At 47.8% G+C, this 13,834-nt stretch overlaps 1 protein-coding gene across 3 annotated transcripts in view; it reads right to left on the bottom strand.

The window, feature by feature from the left end:
- Positions 1-8,162: 8,162 nt before the first annotated feature.
- Nr2f2 (nuclear receptor subfamily 2 group F member 2) overlaps positions 8,163-13,834 on the bottom strand; it is an 11,927-nt gene continuing 6,255 nt past the window's right edge. Inside the window, exons 1-3 of one of the 3 annotated variants that reach the window (XM_048790326.1) lie at positions 13,480-13,834; positions 11,434-11,961; positions 8,163-8,669 (exon numbers count right to left, since the gene is read on the bottom strand). In XM_048790326.1, the coding sequence (XP_048646283.1) occupies positions 8,395-8,669; positions 11,434-11,961; positions 13,480-13,492 (816 nt within the window). In that variant the 5' untranslated portion in view covers positions 13,493-13,834 and the 3' untranslated portion in view covers positions 8,163-8,394. Of the gene's footprint in view, positions 8,670-11,433; positions 11,962-13,405; positions 13,428-13,479 lie in introns of those variants that run through there. The other 2 variants (XM_015493111.2, XM_015493110.2) reach the window with 2 other exon arrangements.

Genomic DNA, 13,834 nt, shown 5'->3' with positions numbered 1-13,834 from the left:
TCTCTCTCTCTCTCTCACACACACACACACACACACACACACACACACACACTCCTCAGTTATCCCTGACCACCAGCAGCCGTATGCTTCCAAAACTAGCCGCGGCGCCCCCTCTGCCAAAGGCATCTTGGAGAAGGAAAGAGAGTCCCTGATACGCCTGTGATTTGGTCCGGGATCAACCACTACAGCCAAGTTCGCGCCTGCCATCAAGCTGGCGGCTGCGCGCGTCCGGGCCGTGCCCTGTCGTGGCCACGCCGGGCCGGCTGCAGGCGGAGATCTGTAAAAATCCACGTGAGCTGCCCCCTCCTCCTTCTGCCCGCGGCCCCTGACATTGCAGCATTGAAGCCGGCCCGGAGGTCCCCGAGGTCTCTGAGTGTGACAGTACTCAACATAGCGGGTAGATGGCACAATTTTCTAACATTTAGAGAGAGGAACCCACGCTGGGAGCAATAAGTCCATTTAAAAGCCCTTTATTTAAAAGGAACAAAGATAACTGACAAGCGAAGTACAGAGACATCTCAATGAAATTTCCAAAGAAGAAAGAGAAATCAGAGGCCAAAGCAAATGCGAACCGGGCTTGATGGAACAGGCCAGCACTTTACTCCCCCTCGAAAAAAGAGAAAGATAAAAGACAAAAAGAAAGCGATGGTGGTCAATGGGCTGTGCGAGTTAACGATCACAGTCCAAAACTAAATTCTGAAAAATCCACAGCCAGAAGAACTTTAAAATGACCGGGTGGGCTCGGCAGGGGTAGTTGGGGGAGAAGCCAACTCAGCTGAGTGGAAAAGATTTGAAAGGTATGCTCCCATCTTGGAGGTTGCTCCCCAGTCTCTGATAAAAGCTGCCTCTGCTTTGGCGTGGTGAAGTACAGGGAGCCCAAGAAGGTCTGGCATGAAAGGCACCAGCTCTGGGCACACCCAGCCTCTCTGAAGGCAGGAGACAAGACACCTCTGTCCTAGAGGTGTCTTCCTTAGAAGAGTGCTGAAGGCTGGCCACAGCCTATTGAGGAATTCAGGCCTTAAGATTTGGTTAAAGCCATGACTCAAGCGCCCTCTTGAAGACTCAGTAACAATCAATAACTCTTCAAAAACAAGAGGGGCATGAGGGCGCCCAGTTATGTCTCCGGGTAAAGCCAAGGCAGTCTACATTTAACCATGTCTCTGGGACGCAACCACCCACTCCCCAACTCCAAACCAAAGGTTAGGTCCCTCACACCCTTGGAGAGATGAAAATCACTGGCCGAGAGGAGGCAAAGGTTGGGTGAGAAGCCAAGAGATAAACGAGACTTCCCCTTTGGTCCTCCTGGCCGGCCGATGGCCCAGTGTCGGGAAAGGACGCCGAGGCTAGCGCCTGCAAGAGGTCAAATGATTGTATTTGGGTGGGTGCTCGCCGACATATTTGCTGAGTAAACCTCCCTCGCTGTGCTGAAGGCGAATCCCCGTTGATAAATCCATCATTACTGTTCGGATTCAGGGAGGCAGCCGCGCCACTAAATTCATCTTACATTTGTAGCGCTTTAATAGACATTTATTAAATGCTTTTAGAGAGAGGCATGGGGCGCGTGATTACATCCTAGTTATAGACAGAACATAAAGACCCACGTTAACACCCATTTGCAGGAAGGAAGGAAGAGATGGGGAGGAGGTGGTAAGGCAGAGGGATGAAAGGAGGAGAGATGGGGCGGGCTGGGGCACAGAGCCTGGGCGTTATTAGCAAGGGCTGCCTGGTGGGGAGCAAGGCGAGAGCTGGGAAGTCTGGCTGTGGAGAAAAGTACCCATTCCCCTCTCAGTTCCAGGGTTTCCCTTCCTTTGCCTCCCTCAAATCCGGCGGGGGGAGGGGGCTTGTATTCTTTCTGCCAAAGCAAAAGGCAGACAGCACAGCCTCCGCTGACCCTTTCTGTCCCCAACCCCCACTCCTCTTTACATCAGGTCTTTCCAACTGCGACTTTTTTGGAGCAAACTAGGAAGATGATGGAAGGGAGACCCCGCACTTCCTTCGCGGTCCCATTTAAAGCATTTTCTCTACCTCACGGTACCCCCCTAGCCACGGAGCTAGGCCAGACCTCCTGCAGCATTAGGCAAACACTCAGGCCATGGGGTAGGGAACTCTCGCTAAGTCTGAAGGGTCATTGGCCTGGCAAACTCTGCTAGAGGATCCATTCTCTGCCTGGCGCAAGGACAGAACCAGGCCATCTTTGCGACTATCTGGCCTGGGAACTTTTTCTGTACTTGTCCCATGCCCTTCGACCTTATGCTTTGGAAGCTGGGCCTGAGGGCTGACTGGGCCTCCCTGAGAGCCCCAATCCCCTGGCTTTGCCAGCTCTGTGCGGGCTCTATACTAGCCCTGTCTCCCCTGGGATGCAGCCACCCACCCAGGCTCCGACAGTAGCCGGCTGGACTCCGGGCCCTCCCTGGCTCTTGGTAAGGAACACTTCCGCTATCTCAAAGTTGCCATAAGAAAATAAATACAAGTGACATTGTACTGGGCCAAAGCTCATTAGTTCGTTGTCCAGGCCTAATAAAGGAACAGAAGCGCAAATTATAGAGTTCAGCTTCAACACACGCTCTGTCACCCGAGATCAGCGTACCGCGAGCCTGATTCCAATTGCTCCGAACTTGCTGCGCAGTTCACCCCCACCACCTCCTCGCGAGCAGGAGGTTGGGTGGAAAAATATAGTTCCAAAGGGGGTAATGATCAAGCTTTTCCTCTCGGAAGCCTGCGCCACCTCATTTCCCATCAGTAATCCCAATAAAATTAACGTCGTGGCTGCAATTGAAAAGAGGAGGGCCCGCGACACTCCTGAAATAACACACTCTCCCCCAGCAAAAGGTAAAAAGCAAAACGGCCCTTTGTTCAGCTAATTAACGAAGGCCCAACTCCGAAAGCAGATGTGTTTGCTTAGCTAATCACAAGCATGTTTCTTTCAAGGAACGTCATTTCAAGGGGGCCACTGGGGGGAATTGAAGAAGGGGGATACCGCCCCCCTAGGCCCTATCTGCCTGGGGGTCTCTGGCCCCAGTCTAAGATCCAGAGGCTAAACTAGGCAGCTCATCTCTCACACCTTTCTTCCCATCGGCCCTACCCTACAGGCCCAACAGGCAGGAACCTCAGCGCTAGCCTAAAGGCCAGACCTGCAAGACGCCAAGGGGAGAAAAAAAAAAAGTTTTAATGACACAGATGCCATATGAAATGAGGCAGTTTTACAATTCACTTGGAATGGGACGCTAACTTATTACAAGTGTGTTATCAGAAGGACGATAAGATTTATAACTCCGAGAATCAGCTTTACACCTTAATGACAATGGATGTTAAGGAGAGGAAATCGCTTCTCTATTAGAGATGAGAGTATCTTCCTCGTTTTTTTGGGTATTTACAGATGTATCCAGGAGGACATATTACCAAGCCCTTTGTGTCACCATATGAAGGATTCTCCCTTTCCTCTTTGATCAGGTCTCCTTGTTGGGTGAGCACCTCGCCCAGTTTTTAATAGGAGCTTGGGACAGAAAAGAGAGAGAGGAGGCAAAGGAGATAGAATAGGAGGTGGGGTAATGAACGGGTTCTCAATCCTCCAGTTCATGCAGAAAAACTATTTCCCCATCGTGCTTTACCATACAAAAGATAGCTTTCCCCTAAATCAACGCAGTAAGCAAACTTTAAAAAACTGGGGTCCTATTACAAACCAACGCCCAGCACTAACTGCTTTAAAATTACTGCATAATTAGATTTAGTTGAATTTCACCATTAATTAGGCAGCCGCACTGCAGGGAGCCTTTGAAATCTGAGAAAATGGGAAAAAATCATCTGAAGCACGTTTTTTAAACCCAACTTCAATAAATCTTGACGAGGCCTGGAATTCAGAGAGTACCTTGCTCCCCTCCCAGGCGGCTGAGAGATTGGGTCCTTTCAGGCCCGGGTAGGTCTGGAATTGGTAGTAAGGGGCAATTCCCTCTTTGGCCGAGAGCGGGGCTCGGCCTCAATCTACTACCTCTGAAGACTGGTCTCTGGAAGGTCAGGTCTGTCCCACTGCCGCCCTTGACCGTTTACAGACCTATTTGACAAAGAGGATTCTCCGGTACAGACGCTCCCCTGCCAAAGGCGCAGTCCACGCGGGCTCACGCATGTCCTGGGCCTGAGACCACCCTCCCGGAATCAGCCCCCGACTTCTATTCGCTATCACTCTCTAGTTAAACCTCTGCCTGGAAACCCACCTTTCCTATAACTTTGACATGCAAGCAGCAAGTTCTGCCCACGTCCGGCGGGGTTCGCAGCCCACCCCCACCCCCTAGCTGGGCTCCGGCCCGCGCAAACCCGGGCGCAGCCCTTGCATTAATGAGCTCGAGAAAGGACGGAGATCTGTAAATACTGGCTTCTCCCCCTCCCCCTATACCATTCAAATATTTAAGATCATTTGTAGATACAGAGTTTATTTTTCTAGTTTGGTTCCTGGAGAAAGAGGAGACATGAAATCAACTCTCCCGAATATAAAGGGTGGAAGAGGCAAAAAAAAAAAAAAAAAAGAGAGGGAGGGTTCTGCTTTACCAATATTTTCCCTAGGAATTCTGTTGCTTTAATTACAGAATAATCGAGGACCTCACTCACTTGCCAGCAAGAGTTTAAAAGAAGATTTTCTGCCTGCAGAAGGAATGGTCTTTACCGCCCCCCAATCCCCCCCCCTTTTTTTTTCTTTTCTTTTTAGTAACCAATGTGTTTTCTATTACCCGGCCCTGCCGTGCCTGGCAGCCCGGCGCTCGCGGTGCAATGGGAGACGCCATGTTGGCTCAGCTCATAGGACCAAGTCAAAAGCGAGCTTCAAGGCAGAGTTTCACACGCTCGAGCTCTCCCTGACCGCCCCCCGCCCCCGCCCCCGCCCCCTGCCTGTCGCCGCTTAATGCACATCCCAGGAGTGCAGCTCCGCGCGCCCGGCACCCCGGACTTTCCCCGGGCGCTGGCGAAATTCTGCCGCACGTTAAGTGGGGGCGGGGGCTGGGGGGCCGGCACTTTTCCCGCAGCTGCTGCCAACTCCGGGCCCCCAGCCCTGCAGCCGGCCGGATGCTAACCCAGCCGTCTCCGCGGAACCAGCCCCGGACGTCGCCCGCTAACTTTCAGCCCCAGCCTCTGGCGACCCACAGAACGCGAATCGTGAAAGACCAAGGCAGGGCCACCGCGAGCCGAGCGAACAGGCTAGAATGCCCCCCCTGCTCAGTTTTTCCCCAGGTTTGTTTGAAAGTGGCAAGAAGGAGCGATCGCCCCTCTCTCTCTCCTTGGACTATTGTTGCATTTCGCGTCTAACTGGGTTCTCTCACACCCCCGAGCGCCAAGAGGAGGAGGGGGAGCGGCGTTGGGAAAAGAAATAAAGCGAGCTCAGATCAGATGGAGGAAGGAAAAAAAAAAAAAGCCAGCAAGGAAAAAGAGACACTTAAAGGGAAAGAGTCGCCATGTTTAGCAGCTTTTTTAAAGATCTCGTCAATTTCACACAGAACGCATTCGCTGGGTCCCAGCCCTCGTCTTTTGTCCAATTCAGTCGCAGCAAAGATCTTTTGTTCTAACTCAGCGTGAAAAGAAAAACTTTCTTTAAATGCAATAAACTTAAACCGAACTCAAGACTCTAAACAGATCCTCCTCCGGCCACTCTAAACGTATACAAGGGGTTTTGTTTTAACCGGTTGAAAATTTTTGAGTCCTGTTTTTCTACCTTAAAGACCCCAAGCTTACTGCTGAAACTTAAAGAGATTTTTTCAACATCTAGAACACATGCTTAAAGCATAATAAAACAGGGACTGTCTTTTGCTTTGAAAATAATAAATTATAATTTAATACCAATAATAATTTACAACAAATGACTGTTTACAATAAACTAACACAAAACAAACGAGGAAAAGGGCCTGTGTTTTACTTATTAGAAAAACTTCACACACTCACATGGATAGCACTTGCAAGAGGAGAAAATAAACAACCAACATAACCTCCATCTAAAGGTCAGAGATACTGTGCAATAAGAATACATACATATATATGTATGTATGTATACACACACACACACACACACACACATACATATAGAAAGGAGATGAGGGTCTGATGGAGAACTCTGCTCAAATGCACAAATCAGACAGATTTTTCTGGTCTGCATGTATTGACTAGAACTGACTATCAAAGTTTAATAGACTTTACAAAATGATCTCTTTTCTTTAACCTCCTTCACCAGCCCCCACCCCCAATTTTAAGATTAAACCACAGCATGGTAAAATATATTGAAAAAGGGCAATTTGGAAAGTCTAAATAAGAACAAATTGCAAACTCCAAACACTAAGCTTTTTCCAAACCAGGAAAAGAGAAGGGGGCGGGGGCTGAAACAAATAGTTACTACTTCCAAATCAGCACATCCTGTAAAGTTTTCTTCCTTCTTTCTTTCTCTTCTTTTTCTTAATTTGGCTTCTAAAGACAAAGGATTCCAAGAGCAGTACAGATTGTATCTACACAATCTGAAATGTCCAAATGTCGATGTGTTTTTATGTACATAACCCACTGGAAAAGATTCCCTTGACCTCTGGTCATGCTCTCACAGACTGAAGGTAAAGGGGGAGGGGAGAGGCAGCCCAATTGCAAGTTATCATATATACATTAAAAACAGACGCTTCAGCACTATAAACTATACCACTGATTTTGAAATCCTCTCAACAACCACGCTAGATGAGAACCACAGAATATTTTAAAAATCACTCTTACTTAAGCAAAAACCCATTGCAAACAACTGCCCTCTATTTACAATGCTGTGATTAGCTTGCTTGAACGATCTTTTGCGTAACTGTCAGAAATGTACAAAAGAGTATTTTTTCTGATCATAAAATAGATACTGATCTCAAGATTTCTAATACTTTTCACAATACCTTCCCTAAGCAGGCACTTAAGTGTGACAAATATAAGGGCCTTTTTTTTTTTTCCTGGAAAATCCATTTTTAATTAAAAGGAGGATTAGGTGAATGGAGGTGGCTTACTATATCAGTGTGGCACTTCCTAAACCATAGATAAACCATTAACTTTAGCTCCCCCCCCACCCAAATTAAACAGGCAAATACACTAGTCCACCTTTGAGTAAACTAACTGAGGGGAGTAAACAAATGGAGACCCCAGCCCGCTCAGCAAAAGCTCACAGGGGCTCTGCTCGATGGAAAGACAGTGAGTGGGGACAGCCAAACAGGTTTCAGATATCAAATAATATTTTAATTTCTGAATACTTTCAATTTTCCTTGGAATATAACACACAAAGACTCGACCAAACAGTTCAGTTATTATAACTTTTACAGTATACAGAAATGTTGCACTTAAAAAAAAACCTTCAGTTTTTTTAAAACACAAACTGTAAACTCTAAGATACTGAATCAATCACGTTACCTATAAGTGCCAACAGTGTTATTTTGTCATGCTGATTTCAATGGTATTTTTTAAAAAGGGAAAATATCAACAATTATAATACAAAGGGCTTGCAAATATACAAACAGATATAGGATTTTCATAACAATTCAAGAACTAAGCAGGGGACCCAATTCAAATTACAAAAGTTCACTTTTTATTCAAAACCTCAGCATGTGTCTTGGACACATTCCTTGGCTGCCAATAAATTCCACAGTTCATTCTCTTTCTTAAAATATTTTTAAAAACCTAGGTTTGTCTTGGTGTCTTTTTTTTGCGGGGGGGAAGGTAGGGGAAGTTAAATGTTGTATGTGGTTCCTCCAGTTCTCTAATTAGAGTGCTCAACTTCATCTAAAATTTTTGGTCACCACTTGTAAGTGCGTTTCCATCTTTAAGTTGCTTTTAAAGTTTTATGTCTTCCTATGATATTTTCATGGACTCAGTTTTAATTCTTGCAGAACATATATTTTAATGATACACAGTTTTTAAGAAGCCAAGATTATATCAAAACTTATTATAGAACCACAGAATAAACTGGTTTGGAACCAGAAAAGTACAAAAAAGAACAGCTAGAGGTACATAGACACAGGACAATTAATAATTTGGAAAAAAAAAAAAGACTTTCTCCATTCTGCTAATTTTCTCCCAATCTCCTTAAATGCACTTTTAGCAATATTTTTTCAAAATTTTACCAAAAAAGAAAAAGACTAATTTCCTTTTTATACAAAAATGATAAGTAGCAAGTTGTTCTGACCAACACAGGAGTTTTTTTTTTAATGCATTCTGTAAAAGTTCATTTGACAGTCTTTTTTTTTTTTTTTTTTTTGAAATTCACAGTCCATTAAATTCTTCCCCTCTCTTCTTTTAGCAAACTTGTAACATCCTTTTATATCCTTTCTTAACAGAAGGAAATTAAGCAAACAAACCAGTCTTTTGCCTTTTCTTTCACTGTTTCACTCCCCCTTCTTATTTTGATTTATTTATTTATTGAATTGCCATATACGGCCAGTTAAAACTGCTGCCGGACAGTAACATATCCCGGATGAGGGTTTCGATGGGGGTTTTACCTACCAAACGGACGAAAAACAATTGCTCTATGACTGAGGAGGAGACCGTGCGGAGGGAAGGGAGGCGAAGCAAAAGCTTTCCAAATCGCGTTGGCTGGTTGGGGTACTGGCTCCTAACATATTCTTCCAAAGCACACTGGGACTTTTCCTGCAAACTTTCCACATGGGCTACATCAGAGAGACCACAGGCATCTGGAAGAAAGTTAAAAAAAAAAAAAAAAAAAAAAAAGAAGAAGAAGAAGAAGAAGAGGAATTCAGTCATCAGATTAAGAGGTTTGAAATGGGTCACATGAGATGTGTGTACAGTGCTATGTCAAGCTGCCCCTATAGGAGTTGGAGCAAATGTCTATACTCTGAAAATTTGGGGGGTAGGTGAGTATATATGTGTGCATGTGTGACAGGAGTGCGGAGAAAGCATGGGATGGTCTTAGAGTGTTTGCTTTAAAATAAAACATACCTTAGTGTACTATATGTCTTTCACTGACTAAGACCTCAGGCTGGGTTACTGGAAGGCCCAAGCAAAATGCATTGGGTATATCGGGACCCAGTCAGTACACAGACAGAAAAACAGACAAAACCCAAACTACCAGCGCTCCTCCCCCTCTTCCTCTGTAAATAATAGTTTGGCTTATAATTATATAGTAGTGGTAGTGGGGCAACAACCTGGCCCAGCCTCAAGTAATGGCGTCCACAACCCAGCCTCAGATTCTCCCCAAAGAGGGCGACTCATTTTTCTCCAGTCTTTGAAACTGATTTAAGTGGCCCTTTAAAACTGATCTTGTCAGTTTAGTCTATTGAAGGGCAGCCATGCAAACTGTGATCTCTCTGTTCATTTGAGCTGTTTCTTTTCCCCCTTTTCTTCTCTCTCCCTTTTCCCCCACCCCCTTTATTTTTTTTTAAAAAAAAATCCAGGTCCCTCTAAGAAGCACCCCCTCCCTGTTATCTTCAGGAAAACACTTTTCTTTTTCTGATACGTGAAAATACAATAAGTGCCTTTGAAATGAGAGGCTTCTTGGTGAAGGCAGTTCAGGTTGTGACCTGACCTTTTGGGGCTCCCCAGACAAGACTGGGGTTAACACATGCATATTGTGAATCATTAAAATAGATATTGGAAAACAGCAGCCACCATCTCTACCACTAGAACCATAACACATGCAACCTCCTCAAATGTGTCTACTACTCTGCATGTCCACAGAATGCCTAGGTGTCTGTGGTCAGAAATTAAAAGCTGTTTGTCTAGGACTCCTTCTCTCAGCACCACATCAGTACTGTGTGTCTCCCTCTGAATCAGATAACAGGAACCTTTATCTCTTTGTGAGGCAATTTGCATTCTCCACACAGGCCTCCACATTTTGCAAATAGTAATAAATTAAACTGTTACGACAGTATCAGGCATTTCTTCCCTTGAAAGACCAAGGGTAAGGCAAAGAACTAACAATGATACCAAGAAATTAATAACTATTCCCACCTTCTGAGACTATGGGATGGGTGTCAGGTTGTAGAAAGTGAGTGAAGGTGGCCCTGGGTCAGGGGACTATCCTGCCTGGACATTTGCATTAGGTAAATGTTCTTAATCTGACAGGCTTCTGAGAAAAAATAAACCAGATCCTAGCTTCTCAATTCAGCAGTTCCCTGCCCAGATACTGCCCTCTAATTGATTACCTAAGGACTTCCAAAGGCAGGATTTGGGGTGGCTGTCAGGGGAGACTTTATGTGAAAGGCAGTAATGTATAAAAGAGGGTTGAGGCTGGAGAACTTGCAATAGATACTGCTAATGACTTGGTTCTCCCAGACTTTGAAACAATAAGGATTTCTCTCTCTCTTTTTGCCACACAAACTATACATCTTTTCTAGTTCCCAAATTACAAGCTTAAAAAACTGTAGTTGGTGATGAGGTTCCAAGTCCTGCAAATGTCCAAATGTTGTTATTCTTAGTCGGGAACCCTTTTCCCCTCTCAGCCATGACAAAGGAATCAGCTGACAACTTAGTACAAGAATGTGAAGGGAGGGGGTAATTTCCACCCACCTGGGCTATGCTGAACTCAGCCTGGAGGCAGCCAAAAGGCTCAGGTGTGGCCAGAAATGGAAAGTCAGGCACTTTCAAAAATCATTTGGCCTCAAGAGTTAATTAATATCAGATCTATTACTCACACAGGTTAGACTACATGCAAACTAATTATATTTCATAATGCAGTCAATGATGGTTTTATATCATCAGTAACATTCATATCCAGCCTAAGTTGGCATATACTTGGGATTGTTTGAAATTGCCTTAAGTGTTTGCCTGGGCCGGGGGAAACAAGAGGCCAGATACTTCAACCCCCTGCAGACATTCTGGAGTTGTGATGGTCCCTTTCCTCTTCTTGCCCCTAATGACAGCTCTTCTCTCCTCCTGGCAGTCTGCATTATTTTAATGAAAATGATTTTTGAAAATTGCTGCCCTCAGGTTGAATTTGCCTGAAGCTCAAACTCCTACTGAGTTAGCAGGCAAACTTCTTCCCTGCAGGGGCAAACTTTCTCCTACAGGATGATGCCATCTCTGATCCAGTGCCCAGGGGCATCTCCTAGAGGCCCAGCTAGGGTGCTAGAGAAAGCCAGGGACTTGAGGAGATTCCCTGAGGGCCAACTAGCCCAGAAGGCCTTAGCTCAGGGAGGAAAAGGAGGGAGTGCATTCTAGTCTGGTCACTGCAGGAGGGGAATAGGCCTGAGAGGCTACCCTGTAGCCCATTTGGGGACACTGTATCTGTAGCATCCTGTGTGCAAGCAACTCTTCTTCTCTAGCCAGGCCAGGTCTGGTGGTGCTCAAAAGCTATACAAAGTTCCCACTTTGAGTTACATTCCACAGTTTGACCTTTTGAGGGGGGAGGGTGGGCTTGCCCTGGTAACTCCCAAGTTCTCTAGGCCCTAATTCTGCACTAGGACTTTCTGAGCTTGAGAGGACAGGGCTTCTTCCTACCTGAGGTGAACAGGACTATGGCCTTGAGGCAGCTGTACTCGGCAGAATCGACGTGCAGTGCCTTGAGCTTCTCCACTTGCTCTTGGAAGATCCGTATGTGGTCCATAAAGGCGACCACCCGGTCAGCAGACATGGGTGAAGCGTGCAGGCCAGCAGCGGCCAGAAGCGGGGCTACGTGGAGGGGCATGGAGCACTGCGCTGCATTCAACACGAACAGCTCGCTCCAGGTGAGGCGAAGCAGGGCCACCTGGTCCGTGATCTGCAGGTCAGGGAAGAAGGGGATGTTCCGGGCCCACTCGACGGCGCTGAAGAGCATCCGCGCGGCCAGTTCGCAAATGTTCTCGATGCCCATGATGTTGTTAGGCTGCATGCACTGGCTGCCGAAGCGCGACGTGGGATAGGGCTCAGCGCGCAGCAGCAGAGAAATATATCCGGACAGGTACGAGTGGCAGTTGAGGGGGTCCCCGTTGGTCAGTGCGAACTGCCCGTGGGTCGGCTGGGTGGGCGGCATCCTGCCCCTCTGCACCGCTGCGGGGAGGAAAGGAGATACTCCACAGTTAATTATCAGCCTGGGTAACCAGGCAGGATTTGTCCCAGCCCGACCCCCAAGTGCCCCAGATCCCTAGCAATGAAAAAACCAGGCAGGCCTGCCACAATCCTGGGAGTCGTTGGGCCCTGGCAACATTCCTCTCAAATCATCACCCAGGGAAGCCCTAAAGGTCAGAGTTGCACACTTGCATCCCAGGCCCGCTCCGGCGGATCTGCCTATACCCAGAATTGGCCACTTTGCCTGGGGTCCCTGGCGCTGTGGGCGGGATGTAGCATTCCGGGGGCATCTTTCTTCTTTACTGCTAAACAGCTGATATTTCTTATTGATTGGAGGAGAGGGAGCGGGAGGGGCGAGTCTAGGGGGAGGGTGAGACGCTTTTGCAAAAGACACAAGGGTTTTTACCCCCAGACGGCCTGTGGTCACCCCGGATCCACTCTCCACAAACCTTGCAGCCCCAGCCCCAGCCCCAGCCCGGCGGGGAAGCCCGGTAACAGACGAGCAGATTGTCGAGGTCTGGCGTTTGCCTAATCAGTGTACACGGAGAAAGAGACGGAGGGAGAGGTCGGGAAGAGAGGCCGACTACCGCAAGAGGAAGCCGGAGAGAGGCAGGGAGCTGGCTGCGGGCGCCGGCGGAGCCCGGGAAGGGCCCGTGAGGGCCTGGGAAAGGCGGCGAGGCTCGGGCTCCGGCTGTTATCCGACTCCGGACCCGGAGAGTCGCTCTCGCAGAAACACAAAGAAACCCCGGCGTTGGCTCGCCCCAACCCGGAGCCCGCGCCCCGCACGGAGCGCGCCATTGGTAGAGCACTGCTCGCGGCGCTTGGCGAATTTTATATCACAAAGACCCAACTCGCGCAGAGCGAAAGCAGCCGCCTAAGGTCCCTCGACCACCCTTTCCTACTCCCTATAGAGCTCTCCTCATTTCAAAAGTGAAAGGAAAAAGGAAAACAGCTATTTTTTTTTTTTTAGCAGAACGTTAATCCACGGAGGGTCACATGAGCTCTGCCCAGGCAGCAGCGTTAATACGGCGAAGTGCATAAAATTGCCATTTGTAATTTGAACCTCCTGTACAAAAGTACAATCTCAGATTTTTTTTAGAGAGGGTGGGGGCTAGGGAGAGGAGTGGGGAGGAGGGACATATGTTGAACATGCAGGAAAAACAAGGGGACACAGAAAGAGGAAAAGAGGGAGAGACCAGGCTTTTAAAACAACAAACAACAACCCATCCCTTGTAGAAGGGTGAACTCGAATGAACTCGCAATCAATGCAAAGGAAATGAAAACAGCGCGAAGAGAAAGAAGGAAATCAGTCTGCCAAAGCATGCGGATTTAGGGGTATGGGTTCCAGTGCAGAACTCGCTTCTAGTTATAAAACCCCTTTCGACTGCAATATGAAGAGAAGAGCTTGGGGCTTCTGTGTCCTTACCCAGAGCAGGCTAGTCAAACGCACCCAGGGCCCCGGGACCCCGAGTGAAGGGGGAAGAAATGAGAGGCCGATACCTTCCCGTCTCATGCCCACTTTGAGGCACTTTTTGAGGCGGCAGTACTGGCACTGGTTGCGGTGGTGCTGGTCGATGGGACAGTTCCGGTTGGCACGGCACGTGTAGCTCAGGTTCCTCCGCACGCTGCGCTTGAAGAAGCTCTTGCAGCCCTCGCACGTGAACTGGCCGTAGTGCTTGCCGCTCGACTTGTCCCCGCACACCACGCACTCAATGTGCTGCTGCTGTTGCTGTTTGTCGCCGCCCGGGCCGCCAGGGCCGCCCTGGCCGCCAGCCGCTGTCTGAGCCGGTGTGCTGGCCGGGCCCCCTTGGCCAGGCGTCTGTGGCGTGTGCGGGGCGCCAGGCGGCGGGCCGGG

Source organism: Marmota marmota, unplaced genomic scaffold, assembly GCF_001458135.2.
Source record: "Marmota marmota marmota unplaced genomic scaffold, marMar, whole genome shotgun sequence".
NCBI classification, from domain to species: domain Eukaryota; kingdom Metazoa; phylum Chordata; class Mammalia; order Rodentia; family Sciuridae; genus Marmota; species Marmota marmota.
This window is presented reverse-complemented; position numbering and strand designations above follow the sequence as displayed.